The sequence below is a fragment of the Gouania willdenowi genome, chromosome 19 (genome assembly GCF_900634775.1).
Source record: "Gouania willdenowi chromosome 19, fGouWil2.1, whole genome shotgun sequence".
NCBI classification, from domain to species: Eukaryota; Metazoa; Chordata; class Actinopteri; order Blenniiformes; family Gobiesocidae; genus Gouania; species Gouania willdenowi.
This window is the reverse complement of record NC_041062.1, coordinates 6852750-6877827: the sequence shown is the minus strand read 5'-3', so window position 1 is coordinate 6877827 and position 25078 is coordinate 6852750. Positions and strand designations below refer to the sequence as shown.

Genomic DNA, 25078 nt, shown 5'->3' with positions numbered 1-25078 from the left:
GATGCACCAGCTCTGATATTTTTATACAGAATTTTTTTTTTTTAAACATTTATTTGAGAAAAAGAAAGTTTAGAATAGAGTTATTTGTGGTTTTAATTTGAAAAGAGTAATAATAATAATAATCAAAAACATAATTCTATATCAATTACTACCCCAAGGTTGAAAAACACTTGTTTTATGTTTATAATTTCCAATGAACTTAAACCGTTTAAAGCACTTCCAGTTAAGCATTGTATTTCCTCTTAAATTTGTCCAATTGTAAGATTTTGGCTTCAGTTTCACTTTCTGAAAGTTAATAAGTTGCATCTTACAGTGCAAATTGTGGCGTTTATTCACGATCACGTCACAAACTGTTCACTGAGCGCGGCAACGACAGGGGGGAGTGAATAAAAGAAAGCAAAGCAGGGAACAGCGTTTATTCGTTTTTATAGAAAAAAAGGAAGCAGGAAGAGGACAGTTTCGTCTCATAAAACCTCGATGGAGATTTAGACAGACGTATTGACAAAGGAAAAGAAGCAAAAATGTCCAGGCCAACATTTTAAAGGGCAAAAGAAATTACAGCTCATGTTGACTATAGTCAGCGTCTTTAAAATGTATTGAATTGTTTCTACAATCTAGGTAATAAACTTTAAATGGGACCACTCAGTAGGTTTATGAGTCATAAAACTGCAGAGGAAGAAGAAGAAGAAAAAGAACAAGAAGACGACGGAGAAGCAGAACAAAACTAATGAACTAATGTTTCCTCACCACCTTTAGTTGCAAAATCCACCCATTAATCAACAAACTTATTTTACCAAATCATCTCAAGAGAATCTGAGGTTTAATGGACAAGTTCTTGTTGTGGTGTTACCTTCACAGATCCGATCCAGCCTCTGTCTCTTTACTTTGTGTTTGTCAGTCAGGGACATGGCGTGAAGCACAGGAAGGGACGGCACGGCTCGGCTCAGCTCGGCGAGGAATCTCTCCTCCTTCGCCAAAATACGGACAGGGTTCAGACTCCTAGTGCACAGTCAGCACTATTCCCCGGGGCATACCGCCTCGGCACATACACCTGGAAGAAAAAAAAACACAGAGAAACCAGGTAAAACACACAAATAAAAAACCCACTGTTAATACAGAAGTAGAAAAAAACCAAAACTCTCCTCACATGGGAAAGCTTGAAGGAGTCCTTGACAACAAAGTCACCCGAGTCACATGTTTCACAAAGAGCGCGGGAAGCCACAGGCAACAGATACACAGAAAATGAGTGAATCAAGCAGCAGACACTCTGGCACACGAGCGTTCGGATAATGTCGGCGACAAAGTCTTCAACTTGCTTTAACAACTCGGAAAAAAAGCCTCCGTGTGCTCTAAAAGCTCCACTTTTGTTCCATTTAAATAGTGTTTTCTATCCTTGACAAACACTCACGCTGGGGCCCCGGCTAAGTTGTCACTCATTGAATCTCATACAGAGTGCAGCAGCATTAAAAAAAAAGAAGAAGAAGATAAGAAAAAAAGCACTCTACCTTTTCAGTGTTTTTACCATGAGGGACATCAAATAAAGCAGAAACAGGAAGTGGAAATAAAAAATGGGGATGAAATGTATACAACGTGTAAAGGGGAATTTATAATCTGACAGATGGAACACTAAGTAGATTGTAGTGTAATGACATATTAGGGCCAATAGAGGGTGGTTAAAAGCTATATGTAAAGGCCAGTTTGTATATGAAACATCCCATACACAGTGAAGAACAGTCATGTGGAGACAGGGCCATCTATAAGGGGGAATAAAGGGGAGAGCTTTTTGGGGACAATCCATGAAGTTAATAAAATGATTTATTTTCTGATGTGAATAATATCCACTGTTATCCAGGAAGTTTAGTATTAATTGCGCCATTGTATAAAGTCATCTTAAAGATGTAAATCCTTGTTTTAATCAGAAATAAAATGGGTTAAAAGTGACCAAAAATGGTGAAATTAGAACTTCAAAACCACAGATATCGGACAAAAGTTGCAAATTAAGAGTGGCCAAAAAACGGACAGAAAAAGTGGTAAAAAGGGTTCAAAGTGTCAATATTGGCTTAAAAGTGGCAGAAATGGGGGGAGGGGTTTTTTGATAATGTAATTTAAAAAGTAATACCAATTAGTTTAAAGTGGCAAGTAATGGGCATGACAAATCATGAATGTGGGTAAATTGCCAAAAAATAAGCATGAAATATGAAGAAAAGAGCTTACAAGTGACAATAATGGATCAACATATGTGACCTTGGGTAGGACAAGAGGTGGAAGGGGTTCAGTGTCAATATTGGCTTAAAAGTGTCATAAAAAGGAGGAACAATTAGTTGAAACTGGTTAAATTGGCAAAAAATAAGCATGAAATTTGTTCAAAAGAGGTTAAAAGTGACAATAATGGGTCAATTATGTGACATTAGGTGGGAAAAGTGGTGAAAAAGGTTTATAAGTGCCGAAAATGTCTTATAAGTGGAAAAAACGTGAAACAACGGCATTCAAATTTGATGAAGTGGCAGAAATGGGAGTAATGCAGCAAAAAGGCATTAAAAGGAGCAAAAATATGGCAAGAAAAAGTAATGAAAATAAGTTAAAATATGGCAAGTTTGGAGTAGTTGCAGAAAAAGGGTAAAAATAGACAAAAATGGGCTCAAACTGTTCATTTTTGAAAAGATTTGCAGTGAGTTTGAACAATCAGCAGTAATGAGACTCAGACTCGTGTCAATGTCAGACATGCAGACAATTATTAATACAGCAGCACCCTTGTCCAGGAGAGAAAAACTTAAGTATCCATTTATTGTCCAACCTGAAAAGCCAGCGTCAGCATTTAGGAGAATTTGAAAGAAAAAAAAAAGTCAGGAATATAACTGCAGTTTATTGTCGACTCACTCAAAATTGTTTAGTGTGCTGGTCCAGGACGGGAGCCAGAGGGGCTTTTCCTCTCAAAGTGCTGACATCACAAAAATATTGATGTGCAGTCAACACAGAAAGTCTCCAGTAGACAGAATTACAGCGTAAAGATGACATGATGGAGCTGATGAAATGCATAGGTAATAAAACTACTGAAATCATGAAATCAATCATATTATAACGATAAGAACTCTCCTCTTAGGGATTAAAAATTAATTAATTACTTAATAACTAAATTGTTTCATTAATACATTTATTTTAGCAAAGATTATAACTATTGACGTATTGATCTATTTTTACCACACTGTCATAACCTTAATTATTATTTCCTCAGCAAAGGAAGTAATATTTTCAACAGCATTTATTTAAATATGTGTTTTGACTGTTAGCAGGACTGCGTCAAAAGTGCTAAACAGATTTTGACAGAATTTCAGCCAAAGATAGGCCTTACGCGGCTTCAAGCCAAAAATCAAATTGCCCTTTTTCAAAACAAAAGCATCTCTTCTTGTCTCCCATTCAGGATTTTTTCTTGAACTCTTTTGTAAATAAGGCTCTTGTTTTGAATGTAAGTTTTGTCAGTAGCATAATGGCGGGCTTTCGAAAATCTCAGAAATGTGGTAATACAATGTGTTTCCACGAGTTTTATGGATCAAATGAGCACATGTTGATATTCTACTTGGTCACTTTCTCACTTAAAACGCTTTCAGAACTTTCAAAGGTGGCATGGTTACGTCCAAAGGCAGCGTGGCAATCTTACGTTTTACGTAAATGGTTTTCATCTTGGGGAACTGACTGCGCATGCGCAAACACATAAAAACACGCAGCAATGTGCTTTCGGGATAGGGTGTGGCCTCCTCCTGGCCCCTCCTCCTGCCTTACAGCGGAGTGAGACTGTGCAGCGTCTCTGCCGTACCAGGAAATAGCGACGTTTAGTCATTTGGCTTATGAAAAGCACAAAATGCTGACACTTTCAACCTTATAGGTACTGTAGGCTATCAGAAATAGAAAAATAAATAATTTATAATTTTATTATAATTAAAACAAATAATTAAAATATCAGTTCACCCTTGGGTAGGCACTGCCTACCTTGCCTACCCTGACTGCACGTCAATGGTTTATATCGAGTTTGTCATGTACGGAGTGTGACATTTCGAACACAGCCTATCTCTCATCATTCGTGAAATTTCAAAATGTCATCTCCGTTCGTAATTGACCAATCTTTATGAAATTTATGAAATTATGAAACCCGGCTTAACACATTATTCTCGGGTTGGTTCCTTAATCACTCCACTGAGTTTCATCTGGAGCGGATGGATCCGGATTGTGCATTTCATGGTGTTTCTTTAAAAACACTGGGACTGCCCATATATTTGGACCTACTGTATAGTTATTAATGGGGATAGACATTTTGTAGGAGCTTTTAAAATGGTACTATGATCAGGTGATCAGTGATCCAGATAACTGCCAATATCTGGCAAAGAGGAGATTTGGTCCTTGGTGACGGTTTTCGATCTTGTTTTAACTTAATTCTGATCCATCTTTTCAATAAGATGGATATTTGGTCCTTGATTGATGACAGACTAGTTGGGAACCAATAATAGTGTGAGTTTGATGTTGATCACCGTTCACTTCCCTCCACAGGAGTGGATCTTTAGTCTAGATTTGACGGAGGAGCGAGTATGACAGGGTTACTTTCACGGGGCCGTTTTAACAAAGCCTTGCTCTGGCTCCAGTCAGTTATCTGCGGTTGGGAGACCTCACCCTCACACTTGATTCATATCAGTCTTCTCACAAGAACCTCCATCTCAATCACTGCTTTTCATCTGTTCTCTCTCTCTCTCTCTTTCTCTGTAGCGCTGGAGTCTCTCACACAAGGTCATCAATCAACAAGCCATCTAGTGTAAGTGTGTGTGTGTGTGTGTGTGTGTGTGTGTGTGTGTTTGTGTGTGGTGAAGGAAAAGTGAGAGTGACAGGGAGGTTGATAGAGCTAACAGAGGCTAACTGCTTTTCTCTAGTCCAAGGCACATTTCCGTCCTGCTTCATATTTTGAGAAGCCCAGATAGTAAGGGTAGGAAAAAATATTGTTATTTACAATATATCGTGATTTTTTTCTAACAATATTAAAAAATCAATACTTTTCTCCGGATATTTTTTTTCTTTACCATGTCTTCATATGTCATTATGAAAAGTGGGACGATATATTGTGCAACACGATATTGCAATATATCATCGAGGGTATGAGTGGCATTGCAAGGGGGGGATCAGATAGATAAAAAATCTAAATAATCTACAACAGACTAGACTATTATGGTTTGTTTTTAATGTTTCATATTCCTATTAAGTTGAAAAGGTCGTTCTCAGTATAAGTATGTAAGTAAAGTCTAGAATTTGAGTTAAATAAAAGCGTTTTTATTTTTCTAACTGCATTTTTTGCATTCCTTTTCAAAAATATTGTATGTTTATCGTTTATCGTGTTTATCGTATTGCATCATTATCTCACTAGGGGTGTGCATTGTCATGAATCTGATGATACAACTCACGATTTGCATTTCCCAATACAAAATATCCCGATATATATATATATATATCCACTAAACAATACAATATACATCGCTATATATCAAAATATCAATATTACAAATTTTACCTTTACAAGTACAAAATGATATGAAATACAAATTTCTTCATTTTTTTTTTTAACTTGCAAGCACAAGTAAATGGTAACTAGCTGTAATTCAGGTACCAATATAAAAAACAAGTGGTACGTTTACGTGCTATGCATATGTTAACGCAATTAAACTTTTTTTTAATTAAAAAAATGATTTCGACATTTTTTGGAACATAATGCATATCTTAGAACTCATAGTGTATCAGCCGACCCTCAGTTGTAATTGGTTAACACTACATGTATTGTAGTGCACGTTCATGTGCGGTTGAAATAAATGTCCGACCAACTGAGTGACTTGAAAATATGACTCACATATTGTTTTAAAAAGTGTTATGATTCAACTTTCACTTTTGGATAAAGAAAATAATGACATTTCAACCACAATAACTGTTTTTATCAAATCGCAATATATATCAAATCGGCACTGAAGCATCATAATAGAATTTCATCAGGAAATAAGCATATTATCTAAGCCTTTATAAACCTTAGACAAACACAACTATTGATTGTTAATTTAAACATAAAACAAGAAGTAAAGTACCTCTCACTAATGTCTATAATAAAGTAAAGCCTGGAAGAGCTTACAAATAATTGCTTAGGCAATAACTTCACTCCTACGCTCAACACAAAAGCCATATATATAATGAATGATAATATAAGGAAGCGTTAAAAGTAAGATGATCAGTGTAACTTCCTGCCAGCGGGGCTGTCGCTCAGCCAAAGGGAAACATTTGTCTAGAAGAATCTGAAACGTTAAATGTAGCGATTCATATCTGCAACAGTGCTCTCTGTTTCTGAACGGCTCAGCACTGAGGATGACCTCTGTCCATAAACTGTTCAATGTCAGTAACACACAGAGATCACTGTCCGAGTGTGTGCTGTGCACGGGAAGGGTGGGGTGGGGTGGGGTGGGGGACACTCAGTGGAACAGAGCACAATAGATTCAGACAAATGCATTACATGGAATGAATGAATTTACTGTGGCAACAAAGAAAAGCTGTTGAGGGAGGAATTCATGCATCTGATGATGTGGATGGTGTAACATGTCCAACTGTTGACTATCTGTTTATTAAGAGATGGATGTCTTTAAAAGCAGGGGTTCTCAACCTTGGGGTGAGGACCTCATTTGTGGTCGTGAGACACTACAAAGGGGTCGCCGGAAAAACTATTTGGGCACATTTTATATATTCTTTTTACCCTTTTTTCTGCAACTACACCAAACTTGCCATATTTTAACCTATTCATCACTTTTTCTTGCCATATCTTTTGTTCCTTTTAATGCTCTTTTGTGACATTACTCCCATTTCTTCCACTTCTCCATCAATTTTCAATGCCTTTTTCAGCACTTATAAACCCTTTCCACCACTTTTAAACCTAATATTGTATATGTTGACCCAATATTGTTACTTTTAACCTCTTTTAACCTCATTTTATGCCTATTTTTTACTGATTTAACCACATTCATGATTTGTCATGCCCATTATTTGCCAGTTTAAACTAATTTTTCCAAGTTTTTACATTACATTACCACCAATTTCTGTTACTTTTAGGCCAATATTGACACTATAAAATCCCATTTCACCACCTTTTCCATTATTTTTTGGTCACTTTTAACCCAATTTATTTCTGATTAAACCAAGGATTTACATCTTTAAGATGACTATACAGTATACGATGGAGCAAATAATAATAATCTTCCTGGGTAACAGTGGATATTATTCATATCAATAAATAAATGTGGTTATAATAGATTCATAGAACAATGGGCCATCATTTTGCTGACTTAATGGATAAGAAAAGGTCAAGAACCACTGTTTTAAAGGATTTTAAAATGTAAGATTGTTAACACAAAAGAGGTTAGCCTCAGCTACAGCGTAAATATGTATATCAATACTTGTGAAGTTGTATCTAAGGAGCTGAAAGAACATTACAGGCAAATGATTTCATTTTAAAATGTTGTTAAAATAGAGTGTAGGAAGTTAAAAGACCAAACTGAAGGTTAAATATTCGGAGTGACTGTGGATAAGTTTGATGGATTGAATAATTTAAAAGGTCAGGCTACCTTCCTGCTGCGCGTCACCTCACACACGCACTTTGTTGCACACTGAGCCTGAATAGAAACATCTTATCAGGGCATGATCAGTTTTCATCCAAACACAAGAAATGTAGTTTGTGAACTAATTGGGGTGAATCCATAATTAATTTGCTGACATTAAGCCTTGGGGTCTGCTCTAGAAAGCATCTGCCTTCTAAGGATGCAGCCAAGTGCGGGGCCAACGGCGTACACTTGTTAGGGTGGCGTAGCGTACAGGTCAAAAACCACACACATGTCCAACAGCAGCGCATTCATGCACTGACAGCATTCCTTTAGTAATAGATTACTCAAGGATGGATGGCTATCTATCTATCTATCTAGCTAGCTAGCTAGCTAGATAGATAGATAAGTAGAAAAGTAAAAACAGATACAGTATATTCATTAATTGTGTGTGTTAGCAAGATAACTTGAAAAGTTATGAACGGATTTGGATGACATTTTCAGGAAAATTGATAAATGGAACAAGGAACAGGTGAATTTCTGGCCAAAATAACCATTCAGTTTCCCGTCCACACTGTGGAACTTGTGAAGATATCATAGGTTCTCTCAGAGTCAACAGCTCAATGTTTAACAGGTAGTCATGGTAGCACAGCTCAATGTTGACAGGTAGTCATAGTAATCCTGAGTTTACCATGTTACCATTTCAATTAAATCTTGAGTATGTACAATATATACTTTGGTTTAATTAAATAGTAAAGCCTCTTCACTTCAAGTAACCAAAATATGAAATTGAGACTCATGTAGGCTATAGATGTTTTTATTTTGTTTTTTTAATGAGTTTTCTGTTCTATTCCCGGAGGCTCAACTGTAAATATTATTATTAATATGGCTACAACTTCCAGTGCGATAAAACATGTAGCAGTTAGCCAATAGGGAATATTGAAAACAGTGGCAGTGCCTGCTAAAATAATTTACTTTGTGTTTGTGCAGTTTCATAACCTCAAAATGATTTAACAAGAGTTGATGTTATTGGTTGATTTGAGGGACTCATACTTAAAACCAGAAAGACAAAATTTGGGTATTTATTAGTAGTTCTATGTGAAAATGTTCAACAGCTGCTGTTGGATACAACTTAAAGAATAAACCGCGAAAGGATTGGAATTAGAGGACAACAGACAACTTATGTAATCTCTTTAAATTGTTTTATGTAGCTACAAATCCCATCACTGAACAACACGTCTTCTGTTTTGAAACATTTCTATTTTGTGAGGGAAACAGACAGAACCAGGGCTTAATCAGTCTTTGGATTGGATAAACATCAATAATGTCTGGAGAATGTCACATCTTATGAAGAATGGAAAACCTTTTTGTTTGTTTTTCTTGGTTATGACTGAGTTTATTAACACTCCGCTTAAGGCAGCTTATCTAATCCTTTATGAATGAAGTTAGAAAGATTTAGATTATCTCAAAGATTATCTTAAATCAATTGCCAAAGAACGTCTTGTTTTTTATAAGCCTTCAGGATACGATGGCTGATGTCACTTCTTAGAATTTTAAGGTAATGTTTGAATGTTGGGTTCAATGGGAATCCAGTTTTTCACAAATACATAAAGTTATCTTACAAGATCTGAATACCTAGCAACAAAATCATCCATATTTCTATCAAAAGCTAGAGCTCACCAGGCTTCTCCACTGACTAAGAAATATGTCTCTGAGAAGAAAAGATTCGACCCTGCAATAGAAAAGAAATGCCTCTATCTTCTTCATTTCCTTCAGAAATCACAAACCCAACTCTCAATGACAAGTGTGTTTACGCTATTGATACTGAAAACCATTTTCCCCCCATTTTGTTGTTTTCTCCCGCTCCTGTTTTCTTTCCACCAGAGCCCCGTTGGAACAATAGAGTCAATTTTTTCCCCCTCCTTTGAGATCCTGGAGTTCCTCCAGAGGTAAAATCTGTCAGCACTGGGCCAAAACAAAGAAAGAGAAAACAGCAAGGTGTGGACACCCTGCAGCACCAGCTTAGCTCCACTATTAATATCATCTTACATGCCTGGATCCTCAGCACTCCAGGCAGGGGTGAGTGCGATTTCCCTGAACTAAACATGGCCTGTGATAGCGTAGGAAGGTGACTGCTTGACACAATTATATTTAGCTCTCCAAGCATGCTAAAGTGAAAGTATTTCTTGCAGCTTGTTGGATTTTGAAATTGAGCATAGTGTTAGTTCAGGCAGACCGCAGACGTCAAGCCAGCCACACCTTCAATCAACCAACAGCCCTGATTGGCTCCCTATTGGCCAAAGAATACAGGATGCACTACTTAAACTGTGACGGCTGCCTCATACCTTCTCAGCAAGCATCTCGCAACATACCTCCACCACAACTCCTCCAGGTCAGTATGTATCCAACCAGGTGCCATTTTGTTGTCATTAACATCTGTTCTGCTCTGTTCCAGGGGATTTCTACCAACAGCTCTCCTTGCTTTAGCCTTTTAGCAAGGGCTCATGGAAGGTCAGGGAGGAGTACGCTCCCGGCTTCCGGCTTTCCACGTAAGCATGCGGAAAGGGCATGGAGGTCCCGGAACAGACCTATACCACCAAATATAACATTGCCTGCACATCAATGTAAAGCATGTGAAGGTGCTACATAAAATCCAATGCATTATTACTGTATTTAGTGGTCCTGACTGAACTAATGGTTTGGCGATGGAATCAAACACCTTGTTGGATTTACTTCCAATCAGTAGAAGTTGTGATGTTAAAACACATCCTAGGATGGGAAAATGCCTGCAGCTTGCCAACCTTGAAAGCAGAGAAAAGGCGTGGCGCGATGAGAGAAAGTGAGGTAAGAGCCACCAGTTCAGTGTCAGCAGGAGAACACACTGGTTTAGACAGCCTAGCTTGGCCCAGCTCCCCCTGGGTCCTTCCAGGAAGAGACAGTATGATTCAGATCTTCCTGGTCCTGGAGAATGAGGCGCTTCCACTCCCTTTACTCTAAATGTACCCACCAAAATACACACATACACACACATATCACTCAGCCCTCTCTCTGTGGACGCAGAGAAAGCCAACTCCAAGCTGTACTCAGGCTTACATTGGGAGGACGCCAAGTCAAACAACGTGTTGATAAAGTCCAGACCAGAGGGGAACACAGAGAAAGAACATGCTCCGACACACAAGAAGGGGGGGGTTGTTACTTTACACAGCCAGGAACACTTACAGATAATTCCAGTTTGTCTTATTTTCGTAGGTTCTGGCACTCTACTCGCCCTGTGGTTCTTTTAATTGCTGAGAGCTAAGGGAAGATGACAGCATCACCTTAAAAAGCCCCCAGTTGGAAAGAACTATGCAACATCTCTGGCATGTTTGAAACAGACTGATTGAGCTTACCAGTTTGAGGGAAAAATGTTGAAATTATTACCCAATATTCCAGAGTAAACATCCTTTATCGGAACAGCTTGATTTCTAACCATGATTCCATCCACAACGTGCCATAACAAGTCCATTCTAGAAATGATATGGATTATGATACTTGTATATTTAAATTGTATTTGTACACATATTTATTCCTCATTTAATATTCAATCCTTATTCTTGTGTTAATATAATTGTCTTGGTCTCAATGTTTATTTTTTTATTTTTGAATCACGTATGTATCCTTTTGTTAGTGCTTCTTTTCACCTTGTTATAATTTCTACTTGGAGACACTGTAACAAAAGTAATTTCCCGCTGAGTTTATGAAAGTATTTGGGATTCTGATTCTGAACCTATTCCAATCGTCTATTTTCTATAGAGGTTTTATTCCTGAGATACCCGATTTATGGCCTTGATTTCAGGTTACGCAGAGCCAAACTGGACCTTTTTACTAGTCCAGCACAGTACAATAAAATTTTGACAATCCTTTGAGGTCACAGAGCACAATGTTTTCTTTAAAACGTTTTTTTAACCAGGAAAGTCTAATTGAGATTAAGAATGTCTTTTTCAAGGAAGTCCTGGAAGGGTTAAGGGACTTGGTCATGATCCCTCAGTGATGGCCCACAATGGATTTTAACCAGTGACCCTCCAGTAACTTCCTTAACCACTAGGCAACCACTGCCCAAATTGAAATAAAATTAAACTAAAAAAGGAAATATTGCTCCAAGAATGAGACCAGAAAAAAGAAATAAAGAGAACTTCTAAAACCTGCAGGAAACCACCTCCAGGGGATGTAACTCGCCCCAAATGGACCCAATAAAAACCTGTGACACTGGGAAACAATTAGATCTGCCTTATCAAATGAGGCAAACTCTTCAATTCAATTCAGCTTCATTTATATCGCACTAATTACAACAAAAGTCCTCCTCAAAATCGCCCTACCTGTTAGGAGAGCAAGGTTTTGGACTGGCCGCACCACTGCGTTAGCTATCTCTTCTTGTTATTAAAACGGAGCCCTTGCTGTGGTTTGTAATGGTCAGGTAGTGATTGAATTGATTCTGTCGAAGGTGCATCGCAGGGAGCGAGATATGGAGATGGCACCGCGAGTCAATAGCTGCGCTGTTTTTGGCAGCCACATTAGCAAAGTGCATTTATTTGATTAAGTAACGCTCAATGTAGCGTTTCAGAAAACAACTCGGAAAGTAGACAAAACTTCTAACAGTGATGAAAGTGATTTTAAAAAACTGTCTTTTATCATTAGGATCAGCCTTAGGAGTAATCCATTGGAGGTTTTAGTTGCTCTATCAGTCATTATCTGACATTTACAAGAGTGTCTTTTATCTAAGTCCTTGGGATGGGCCTAAAACATAAGGTTGGCCTCCCTTTCTGTACCTTCTATAATGTTGAAAGGAACCAGGGCTGACACACACACACACACACACACACACACACACACACACACACACACACACGTCAATTAGTACTGGCCCAATCTTGCAGCTGTGAGATAAATGGTGTACAGTCTCAGTAGGCTTTCACGCAGCGCTGTGCACCATGTCCTCTTTATGTAGAACAGCTCTCTGGAGGAGCCACCAACACCACAAAGAGATAAGGCGAGTGCACAAGGCTGAAGATGGCCTGAAAGTGCTGAGGCTTATATTAATATGTGACCATGAGGACCCCCCCAACCCCCACCCTACTCTCTGATCAGAGCTGATCTGAATCACCACAGGAGGAAGTGGGGTTGGGGGGGTGTGTGAAGCTGAGTGTAGGATTTCAGGTCAGTCCACTCACGCCTCATTACCCTTTGGTTAGTGGTGGAGAGTTGTAACCTGCCTGCTGCAAGATATCTAATAAGATGCAGCATGTAGAATGTGCTTTGCACACATACATATCAGTGCTTTAGTTGTTTATTTTATAGGGGAATATAACAGCTTTTTCTGTTCATTTTTCAAATCGAGGATGGCATAGTGAATAGCTAATTGGTTAAAGAGTTAAGATGATATTTAAAGAGCTTTTCCCATTATTCTTCATTCAAAAAGAAATGTTTTCAGAAATAAATTGAATGAACTGCTGCTGGTTAAAAGGTGCATGTTTTCAGTACAGGTCTGGTGTAAGACAGTAGGGCACTATAATTTCCATGTTACCAGAATCGCGGACAAAATCCCGGAATCGGCCAATGAAAACGGAATCCACTGTTGAACGCAGGAAGTGAAATAATGTGAATGAAAAGCCGCCATCGTGATGCGAAGAATGTTTGTGATGGGAAAATGGTTTTTGTAGAAGAGGCCACCAGAGCCAGGGATTGTAGAGTCTTAAATGTCGTAGGTTATTGATAACTTGTTAGCTTCTAATACTCTACAATATTCTGGTTAAATATTAGCGGTTAAATGGATTTTATATGGCCCTATGCAAGGGGAAGAGTGAGTTTCCAGGATGTTTTGACTGTTTTAAGATCATCATAGCCCTTGACCTGCGTTGCTTGATGTAAATAGCCAGGGAGGATTGATCTATGTTGGATCTTTGGTCCTTCACTCCCTTAAAACTTAAAGAAGTTCCTGAAGTTTGGGGGAACACCAAAACATCTGAGGTAAACCCACACAAGCTCAGGGAGTAAATCCAGACTGGAAACCGAAGCCAGTGGAGCACGAAACCCTGATCTCTGCGCTAACCTTCAAAGCACCCAAAAGAAAAAGAGACACTCTCAGAGATTAGATGTAAATCTGAGCTTTGACAAAATGTCAGCATCTCTTCCCTCATAGTGTAACACTTTCTCATCGCATTCTCTGGCAGCACAAACGGGAAACAAGTTGATCAAGGTTTGTCACCTGCAGGTATAAAAGAACTAGCATGCACCATAAGTGTCTTTAATGTTTTCTTCCTTCTTTCCTTTTATTTTTTGAAAAGAAAAGTTTTCTCTTTGTGAGATTTAAAGCAAAGACTGAGGTTTAAGCACTTTAGTGTGGAGGTGGTCACAGCAGGCAGAAAGCCTCTCCTCTACCAGGGTCGTAAATCAAGAGGCTGAGCAGCATTATCTGCAGCAACATGACAATCCTTTTAACACCTGACACACCTTGGTAACAAGTGGGGTCCCCCACCTCTGATATATATGGTTCCTTCCCACTCCTCACTAACTTTCAACAAGATGCCATTCAATCAGGGGATGCTCGGGGACACACACTCTTAAATCAGATGTATATGTTCATATGAGCATCCATTGACACCATGATATTAAAACCCACACACAGGCAACTAGACTTCACCCCCAAGGTGAAAAATTACAGTTGGGGGGTAGAGTGTGCATGGCCTGGTGGATTAACTGCAAGATAAAAGTGCTGATGGGCAACAAAAGAGACTAAAAAAAAAAATCCTCACTATTCATCACCTTGGCACAGGATCAAACTTGCACACTTCTAAAAATGCCCACCTTGAGTTATCGTAGAGCACAGCTCTGGTGGCAGCTCCGCAGATAATGCTGCCCTTGCTGAATTGATTATGGTGCAGATGCAACCCCCCCCCAACCTCTTTTTTTTCCAAAGACGGAGCACATTTCTCCATCCACTCGGCAGTGAAGTGAGAAAAATCTGTTATTATGTGTTTAACGGCGAGGCGGAGAGGACTGTTTTTTATCCTGTCGCAGTGTTTTTGGAGATCATCAAGCATGAACCCTCGGAGTGGTAATTTTCTCCAACAACTGCGATTGCTGAGCGGAGCAGCAGAGGCTGCGTTTTCTGCTGTGCCAGCGTTTCTCTCAAACTCAGGGAAAACAAAGTCGGGCACCTGTGAAAAACCCAAACCTTTTATTATTAGCTACAGATGCTGAGACTGTGCTGCTTCTCTCTCTCGCTCGCTTGCTAAACATTTCATGTGTGAACCACAAGCCTACAAGCACGTACATGTGGATCATTGATAACTTAAGGCTGCTTCAGGCATGATTCAGCATTAGTGCAGATGAAAAAAGCCCTTCATCTTTGGTTATCTTGGTTCTTCGTACACTTAAAAAGTGATTTGTCAGAAGATTACTATTACAACAACACAAAACTATCAAACTGCTCCATTTCATTTATTGGTGAATTCCAAACTATCGTCATACAGTTACAGTGAGACACAAACAACACTTCTGGCCATTCATCACATTCCGGTTCGTGTCCGATTGTCTTCCTAATGTCTTGCCAGCTAAAGTACATTTCTGGACAGGGACTCAACTCTCCCTCACTTTAGACAAATTTAGGCACAAGTCATGACTTTGTTACTTTAGCACCACCTTCCCAATTTGGTCCGGCCCCATACATCCTGTAAAAGACCGTTCTGAGCGCAGATTAGATTGATTAGCAGTCTCAGCATGCTTAACAATAATACAAGTCATGAATAAAGTCATGGACATGGGCTATTGGAAATGGCACACTCCGTACAATACACTACAAAATCAAAGAGTATATACTGTCTACTATATACTGTTAGTATGACTAGGATGATGAGCGTTCCCACTGAAGTATACTTCCAAGTTTCCCAAGATGCATTTAGAACCTACAACGATAAAAACCTGAATCACACTGAGGCTAAATAGCTCCATTGATTCTCCACCTTTGAAAGTTCTAAAAGCATTTAAAGCGAGAAAGTGAACAAGTAGAATATCAACATGTGCTCATTGGATCAATAAAACTCACAGAAACACATTTCATACTGACATTTTGGAAATTCCGATATCGTCAGCCATTTACTACTGACTAAACTTCCGGTTAATTTCAAAACAAGAGCCCTATTTACAAAAGGGATAAAAAACTAGAGTTGCTTTTTATTTTGAAAAGGGGATGTTTGATTTTTAGTTTGAAGCCGCTGGTCCCAGGACAACTTTACATTCCGCTCATAATGCATCATGGGGCGGAACAGTATGACGAGTGTGCCCACTGTGCATACTTAGTGTACATCTGGATATTTCTCACGTACTCAATCTTTTCATACAATCTAATGTGAACACACTACATACTGTACATACTAATATTAACGTCAAACTTAGCATGAGTAGTACATTAGTATGACTGTTCAAACACAGCCATGGTCTTCTTCTCCTGTAAAAGACAAACATTACCTTTCAGATTGACTAAGTACGGAAGAAATTAATAATTTTGTCTTCCGATGCGAAAGTTTAAAGCTTCAACAAATAATATTGATTTAAAATTCAGCTAGAAAAGGTAATTTTGGTATTTTCCAATGACTAAAAATGCTTTTCATTCACTCAGCGTTGAAGCACACACATGAATATCCGAGACTGCAGCATAGCACTTAATGAAAAAGTTGGCTTTGGTTTTTTTGCCACTTACTTCTCAATAATTTAATTTTCATTCGTTTTCTACACCGACTACGCGTTTCAGTTTCAGGTTGTTGTGGGGTGTTGGTACACATTTAAGCTGTGAGCAAGATTTACAAAGCACTGAGTGAGTAAAACATTACATGTGGCACAGCCAAAAGCAAACACTGTGAGTAAATAGTGATGCACAAGAAAAAATACACAGCTTTGGTAAATCTTCCTTCAGTTAAACGGTCCTGATTGGGGATTTTTCTACACCTTTTAATCATAAGTGTGTTTTCCTCTGATGTATTCTTCGGTCTAGCGACAATTAGAACACTTCAAAATATTATTTTTCTTGAAATTTATGTAAAACAGTGACATTTCATCTCATGGTTAAGTCAGCAGCAGACCCTCAGCAATCTCTGCTCTCCAGGCTGCCATCTGTTACAGTTTAGTGTTTTAGCTGAAAGACCAATCGCAGCATTATAATAATTAACTACCAAAGCACCAAAAGAGGCTAGTAAACTATCATTAGGCAGAGGAAAGTCATATTTTTTTTCATCTACAAACTGGTACAGATGCAGCTCTCCATTCAACGGGCAGTTTAAATGCATCAAGTTCACGGTCACCAATATAAAAGTTTCACAAATAGGAGATTTTATGACTGTCCTTTTAAAGGGGACATATCGTGGTTTTAAATCCTTCCTTTTTACATATAAATCATACAGTTGTGGTCTATATAAAGCGGAACTGCAATGCTTGGGTCTGAATTCCTCATTATTATAGCTCCACAGGCCCCTTTTCTACCCCTTTTCTGATGTGCTTCTGAGAGCAACTCGTTTTGGTGCTGTCTCTTTAAATGCAAATGAGACACTCCATACCCCGCCCCCTCTTCAGGTGACACTCGGTTCAACTCCACCCCGCTCGGCCATTTTTGTAGTTTGATAGAAGAGATACGGCTATGTAGCGGCGCATAAACTTTTTATTCAGAGGTTATTTACAAAATGTCAACAACAGAAGACTTGTCCATCCAGCCTTACATGTTCGAGCCAGAGTCTGACCCGGCGGAGCGAGATGAAAATGAAGATGATGAACCTGCAGAACCCTAACAAGTGAGCTAACACAAGCACCAAGCTAACGCTAGCGCCAAGCTAAAGTCACGAAATGCATTTTAATACAGTCTTTTCAAAGACAAAAACGGCAAAATGAAATGACTAATGAAAACTTACCGATGTGGGTACATTTCCGTGAAAAATAAAACTCAACCAGGCACTTTGAAAGGGTTCTGATGCTGGGAGACGGTGTAATGAAGCGTGTGGGTTACTACATCCAACAACCGAACATTTTGACTTATCCTCTCGTAACTTCGGCATCCTTGAGCTTGGACTACAAAATAAAAGCGAGAAATAAAAATGGCGTACTGCTCGAAGTGTTGGACCTGGAGTTGATGTACTAATTTGGCAGTTCCGCTGCAAATACTGTGACGTTATTGTTTAAAAAACGTAATAGAGAATAGAAAAATCGAAACAGATTGAAAAATATGAGCAAAACAGAATATAAAGATATCTACGGAGCACCTGAAGAGACTAATTTGATTTTTTCTGTACTTCTAAGCACTCTAAATATACAACAAAATGTATTTAAGGGCTAAAAAAGTGGATTTAGCATGATATGTCCCCTTTAATACAATTTTGTTCTGTTTATGTGTAAATCAGCAAAAACATGACAAAACAAAACAAAAAAATTTACAAATCTCTCCTTATTCTGTAGATCCAGAATAGAGAAAAGTAATCAAAAAAATAAGGAGAAGAAAAGGAATTGATTTTGTTTCATCCTAATTTGTTCTACATCCGATGTGAACCATTTTTTGGCTAAAATCTGACATCTTGTATCCCTCACACGGGCTGGCAGAGAGTTTTTGCTGCCCTCCATCAGCCATGGGAATTAACGGTGGCCTCCATTTCAACTCAGTGGGTCACGGGGTCGTCACGCCTCTTGAAAAAAAGAGAAAAGCCCTTGTCACAGTGCAGGGTTTCTCTCCTGACAGCCTCAAAATGTCTCCTGACACAAAGCCCTTGCACTAGTATCAGTTCACTTCCCAGACAGTGCCAAGGACTCCACCAAATACAAAAAAAACCAACAAAAACAACTCTCATAGCTAACCTCTACCTTGCCGACTGAAATAAATGGGGAAAAACACGTGTTCAGAAACTCTACCAGAGCAAAAAGCTATTCTCCCCCTTGAATGTGATGGCGTCACCTTTATACTTTATGGTGTTAAAGGGATCCTCCACTGATTTTACAGGTTTGGCCTAAAATCTTTGAAATGTACTTATAAGAAGGGAAAATCTGTGAGAGTTCCAACACTTTCGGTTTGGTAGTAGACAATGAAGCAGAGGAGAAGAGCTCTCCTAAGGGACGCTTAAACAGCGCGTGGCTGATGCTCTGGTGGCTGAAGTCTGCGATTAAATCACAGACTGTTGAAGACACACAAAGAAGTCCTTTTGGGTGAGTCAGATGTTTTTATCGGTTTTTATTCTCTTTCGGTAAACCAAGAAGGTTTACATTGGCATCTTTAACTTTTCCTGGATTTTTAGAGCAACCAAAAGCAGCACAAGTTGTCATTGTGACTAAAAAAGCTGCTAAATGATCAAAAAGCTGCAATTAAATGAATATAGTGCAAAAGTTTTGTTAGGTATAGATCTTCTAATTAGGAAATTTCAAAGATTTTAGGCCAAACTTGTAAAAACATACCATCTCTGAAATCCATCTCCTGAAATCCACGTCTTGGAACATAAACTGTGAAATATTCAAAACAGAAGAGCATCGTTCAGGTTACATTTGAAATCCAACATGAACCGTTGACCATACAAACACTAAATAACTTTGAATTTGATTATCCAACCATAGTTGCTTTGCCTTGAAGTAGATTCCATCGTGACTTAAACTGTGTGAGCGATGTGATATTTGATATTTAACACGCCAACAATGTCTTCCAGGGTGCGACCTCACCCATCTGCTCATACAAGCGTGCAATAGTCCCAGAGCACACACATTCCAACCACACACACACTGATTAAATAGTAGTGTGGGGAGCAGGGCCTCATTACCCCCATGAAAGCCATTTCACAGGTTGCTTTGCCATCCAGCAGACCCCCACCCCCCAACCCCCGCCCTACACACCCCCAATCTCAGCTGTACGTGGCCATGGAGGAGGAGGGATTCAGCCGCTTGTGGTTTGACCTGAGTGAGACCTTAGGGATGGGGGTCAGTGGGCCAGGGCCAGCCAATAACAGTGAGGTTAAGGAGTGGGGAGAAACATCAGTGGACTCATTAGGATTTGGGCATCAAGATTACAAATTGAGAGTGTCTTTTTTTTTTTTTTTTTTTTTTTTTATCTTTGTCGAAGTAAAAAAAATATCTGAATATGCACAAAATAATGCTAGTAGCCAAATTAACTTTAATTCACATTGACAGGGGGAAGAAAAGTTGCAGGAAACAAAGGAAAAAGTCAGGTTTGGGTGTGTTTGTACGTGTGTGTGTGTGTCCAGAAGTGTGTGTGTGTGTGTGTGTCTAGAAGTGCGTGTGTGTATGTGTGTGTGTGTGTGTGTGTGTCTAGAAGCATGTGTGTGTGTGTGTGCGTCTGTAATTGTGTGTGTTTGTGAGTGCATGTGTGTCTGGAAGTGTGTTTGTGTGTGTGTGTGTGTGTTTGTGAGTGCATGTGTATCTAGAAGTGTGTGTGTGTGAGTGTGTGGGTGTCTGTAAGTGTGTGTGTTTGTGAGTGCATGTGTGTCTAGAAGTGTGCTTGTGTGTCTAGAAGTGTGTGTGTGTGTGTGTGTGTGTGTGCATGTGTGTCTAGAAGTGTGTGTGTGTGTGTGTGAGTGTGTGTGTGTCTGTAAGTGTGTGCTTTTGTGAGTGCGCGTGTCTGTGTGTGTGTGTAAAATTAACACACACACACACCCAGGACTGCACTGAATGCATGAAGTGCATGAATTACGTCTCAGATAGGGCTGAATTAACTCTATATGTCAAGGCAGTTTAAACATGTTGGGGGTTGAGGCCTCACGTGATGACTTATGTGGGGGGGAGGGGGGAATGGGACGAGTGGATTCCATAGACAGAAAGAGGAAAAAAATAAGATAAGTCAACATTTCTATCACCAACCATTAAAGTCAACCATTTCTGGTGTCATAAAAGTGTCATAAAGACGTCTGATTTATGTATTCCACCCCTGCCCAGGCTGCTGTCTTTACTATTGCACAACTGCAATTAATTTTTTGTGTTGCTCTTCATCCCCTTTCTGTAAATTTAATGAGATTGCACCACAGAAAACTGCTGACTACCGTTAATTTGCAATTCATTAATAATACCAAAAGCTGGCCAGCGAAGAAGCTGAGACAGTGCGTGCTTGGCCAATAACAGCCTTTCAAAGGTACTTTTTTTTTTTTGTCAGGCAAGCAATTTGCTTTATCAACTGCAATATTTCTTTTACATTAATGTTTCAGAGACTCAACACAACTTGAATCGGGCTTTCGCAAACATGTCTGAGTGGTTAAAGAAAACAACAAAAAGAAAAACACTCTCTGTGTTGAATCTATTTGTTCAACTACTTTACAAGCCATTAGTTGTCCCGTTCTAAAAGACATGAGTTGTTTTGAGCCGCTGCTAAAATATAAAAGACAACTGGGAGAAAAGCATTACCAAATGCTGCTGAGCTAAGCAGACGAGGGAAGGTTAGCGAAGTATTCTTATAACAACTTTAAGACGTGTTCTGCAGACAGGCAGAGATGAGATAACCGATGGGCTTTCTAGGGATAATTGAGTTGCATGCTTGGCATTAATTGCTGGTTTACAGGTGGAGGTTTTAATTTGACTTTTTCTGGTCAAAGCTAAGCACATGCCCTGTGTTTTGCCATAGTGGAGCTTTATTACCTTGTAAACCTGTCTTATGTAGGCTGTTAAAACCATGACGTAGATGAATTACTGCTGAACCTAAACATGGGGGTGCTCTTATTGATCCCCAGTCATGTCAATACCAAACTTTCTCATAGAAGCAAAATCCAAACGGGTCATTCCATGTCATTTCAACAAATGGCCCATGCACTTCGGTCTCAAAAAAATTCTGAATTTTTTACCAATTGGTTTTTGATATTTTTTACATTTTATTGTTTTTTAGTTTTGCACTAGTAACAAAAACAATGCAAAAAAAACGTTAATGTATATGAATGGCATTCATATGGCAGTAGACCATAGTAAAAGACTAGTTGGGTATTATTATGAATTTCAAAAGAATCATACATAAACATACTGCAGATTTCTCAGAAACTCCAGATATCAGCTTTAAGGTTAGCTGCATGTTGAGGACTAATAGAAGATGGAGGATACATGTGTTTCCAGCTTGTTTTGCTTGTGTAACATGGAGAACATTCATTAGGCCTCTGTGTGGAGGATTGGAGGTCTGCTGAGCGAGAGGGACCCGGCCTAAATGAAGCATGTCAAATTAGGTCCAACCACAGCTACTGGGACTCATTAACATGCCAACAAATACAACATTGTGTTCCGTACGCTCGTATTAATAACAAAGTACATCATATGACTGTGTTTTTTTGTTGTCGTATTTATCAGTTTGTCAGCTCTCATGTGTCTAAATCATAAAGTAGAAAACAAATTCCATTCCCTGAATAGAACTGCTCGTTCACAAGTCTTTACTTTGTGCAACAGCGACGTGAGAAAGTCCTGACAGAAGGCCTCCACCCGCCCACACCAACCGAACCTCAGCTTTTCTGAAGAAAAGGAATAAAAAGTAGCACAGCAGATATTTTGTGTTTCATCAATTTGTAGAAAAGAACGAGAGGAGAAAAAAAAAGGCAAGACAAACAAAAGGTTTGAAGTGAGAAGCCTGAGGGAGAGAAACACTGACAGTTTGTGCTTCAGTTTGAATCAAACGCTTGGATTAAGTTATTAGAGGATTTCTGCTGTTACAAATACTTATCAGGATGTCGTCGCTCTACCACAGTGTTTTTCAACCTTTAAAATGGGGTCACCTGAAATGTCTAGTACACATGTGTCAAACTCAAGGCCCAGGGGCCAAATCTGACCCTTTAGATCATCCAATGTGGCCCACAGGAGAAAGTAAAAAATACATTAATTATTGTGTAAATTACCAAATAAGTCAGTTGTAGATATTTCAGCCCTTCTAAATACACAAATTCAATGAAACGCTGCAATATTTGGAGGATCGCATTTTCCCTTGCATGACTTAAGTCATTTTAAATCCTCAAATTATTTCACATAATTACACCCAAAATTAAATACAATTTTAATCAATCAAAAATCAATCAAATTTAAAAGAGAAAATCCTGCAGAGACTGATATCTGTCACTTATTGCTTCGATATTGTTGGCCCCTTACATACAGTACTTTATGTATCATTTATAAGTCAAAGTGCCAACTTAGGGACATTAACGTGGAAATTGCTCATTTTCCCACCTAAAATATGCATACCATTAAAGAGCAAACTACTTCACATTTGGCCCCAGAACTAAAATGAGTTTAACACCCCTGGTCTCGTAATTGGTAAAAAACAAAAAACAAAAAACGTATACTTTAAAAATTTTGACATTAAATACACAATAAATATCAAATAACTGTATGCTATACTTAAACATTCTCAAATCTAAATCTATTTCAAATGAAATGCAGTATAAACATATCTGAGGTGGTGCACTAATCCTGGCTATTCTGTTTGTAACACACTTTAATAAACATGATCAAAAACTAATTCTAGAAGAAGAAAAAAAGGCTCTGGGGTCGCTGGACATTTGTGATATTAAAATGGGGTGACGACCCAAAAAAGGTTGGGAACCCCTGCTCTGTCATTACTGATGGTGTTCCCCATCATGGTTCCCTGTTATCACATTAACAACAAGAAAAAAAACAAGCTTCATTTTATGAATAAAAACCTGTGATGTTTTCCCTGTCGGGCAGAGAGGCGTGGCACTTCCTGTCTCATCCTCCTTAACCATGTCCCCCCCCTCGCCCATTCTTTAGATCATTTCAAAAGGCTTTGGAGATCAAAGCCGCCCTTTCTTTCAAACTGGACACGACTGAAGAGGCAGTGTATTAAGTTAATCATTTATCAAGGGAAACCCCGCCTCTCTGTTTTCTACTTCACTTTCCATCACACTGCTCATCTTTTCCCTCCTTTCCTTGCTTCCAGTTTCCTCCCAATGCCCTGATCACCACCTCTCCAGAGTGTTATTATGTAGAGAGAAGAACTGATGCCTTATTAGACATGATTTAAGTCACGTGTCAAACTCAAGGCACAGGGGACCGCAGGAGAAAGCAAAAATGACGAAAAAAGTGCAAATTAGGGCTGTTTATTAAAATTAAAATTAAAATTAAATTAAAATTATCATCACAATTTTTTTAGTCATAATTGAAATCACAATTATTCAAACGATTGTCAACCAAAAAGTTATTTATGTCATGTACAAAACAATGTAAAATCTATTCTTTAAACTAAAAAACACTAAATTCAAGTATGTTGTTCACTTTTGCACAAAACAAAACACTTTTTTTCTTGTGTGTTCCCGGCTTTATTCTTCGTAGATATCCTAAATGGTGGAAGTATGTGTTACATAGCAAATAAAATACATGTATAATTAAAAAAAATAGCTTAAATTTTTTTTTTATTTCGTTATTTATTATCGTTTTTTTCTCGATTATGTTATTTATCGTTATCGTTGAGTGTAATAATCGTAATCATAATCCGATTTCAATAAATTTCACAGCCTTAACATATAGTAAATCAATGTGTAAATTATATTCAAATATATTTGCAGGCCTCACAGTTTTCCCTGTGCTGCTTATATTGAATGATTGCAGTCATTATTATTGCTAAACTAAAAATTCTAACAATATCCTTTAATTTTCTTCAAATTCTTACATAACATTTCCCTTTATTAGATAGAAATTGGTCACAAAATCAGCAAAATGTAATGTGGGACTGATATATGTCACTTATTGCTTGGATATTGTCGGTTTCTAACATATTTTGGAACTTATGTATATGTAGAAGTGCAAACTAGGGCAAAATAACGTTGAAATGACTCGTTTGGCAATGCAATGCAAAGAGAATCATGATAAAAGTGTGCATCTGTGGCTGTACTGTAGTTATAAATGAGAGGGCAAACTCCTGTTTAACACAGGTGTCAGAGCCCACTGAGCAGCCATGATTCTTTTTTGTTGCTTTATTCCCTTTTCACCATCTGACCTAGATGTTTGAATAAGCATGGTAAAAGTGTGAATCCATCTGTGTGTGAATGTGCGCTGGGTGGTCCTGTCTGCTGCATCATCAGCACTGGCTGTTAGCTAATGCCTTCTGCCTGATTCACCTGGGACATTCTACCTCTTTGTGAGCTTTGCTTGTGCTCTCCTATATCGAAAGGAAGGCAGAGCGACTGGACCGCACACGGGGAAAACAGAGGGGGCGAAAAAGAGGAGAAGAAGAGAGAGGGAATTGGACAAAAGGGACTGGAGGGAAGAGTCCAGATGAGCCTTTTGAGTGTAGTCGGTCAGGCAGAAGTGGGCCAAACTGGTGTTGCACTCCGGAGACGAGACAGACGACACATAAACCAAATACTCAATTCAGGAGAACTCTTATTTACAATTAGAATGGAAATTAATTTATATATAAGCAGAGGTGTAAAGAGTACTGATATTTCCTATTTAAGTAGAAGTACTGTTAAATAAATCATACATAAAACATTCAA

At 38.6% G+C, this 25078-nt stretch overlaps 1 protein-coding gene across 4 annotated transcripts in view; it reads right to left on the bottom strand.

Moving 5' to 3' along the window:
• Positions 1-25078, bottom strand: part of ctbp2l (C-terminal binding protein 2, like) — a 144295-nt gene that overhangs the window by 65026 nt on the left and 54191 nt on the right. For all 4 annotated transcript variants that reach the window (XM_028476132.1, XM_028476131.1, XM_028476133.1 and 1 more), the window contains one exon: positions 851-1051. In XM_028476132.1, coding sequence (XP_028331933.1) covers positions 851-908 — 58 coding nt within the window. In that variant the 5' untranslated portion in view covers positions 909-1051. The remainder of the gene's footprint in view (positions 1-850; positions 1052-25078) is intronic.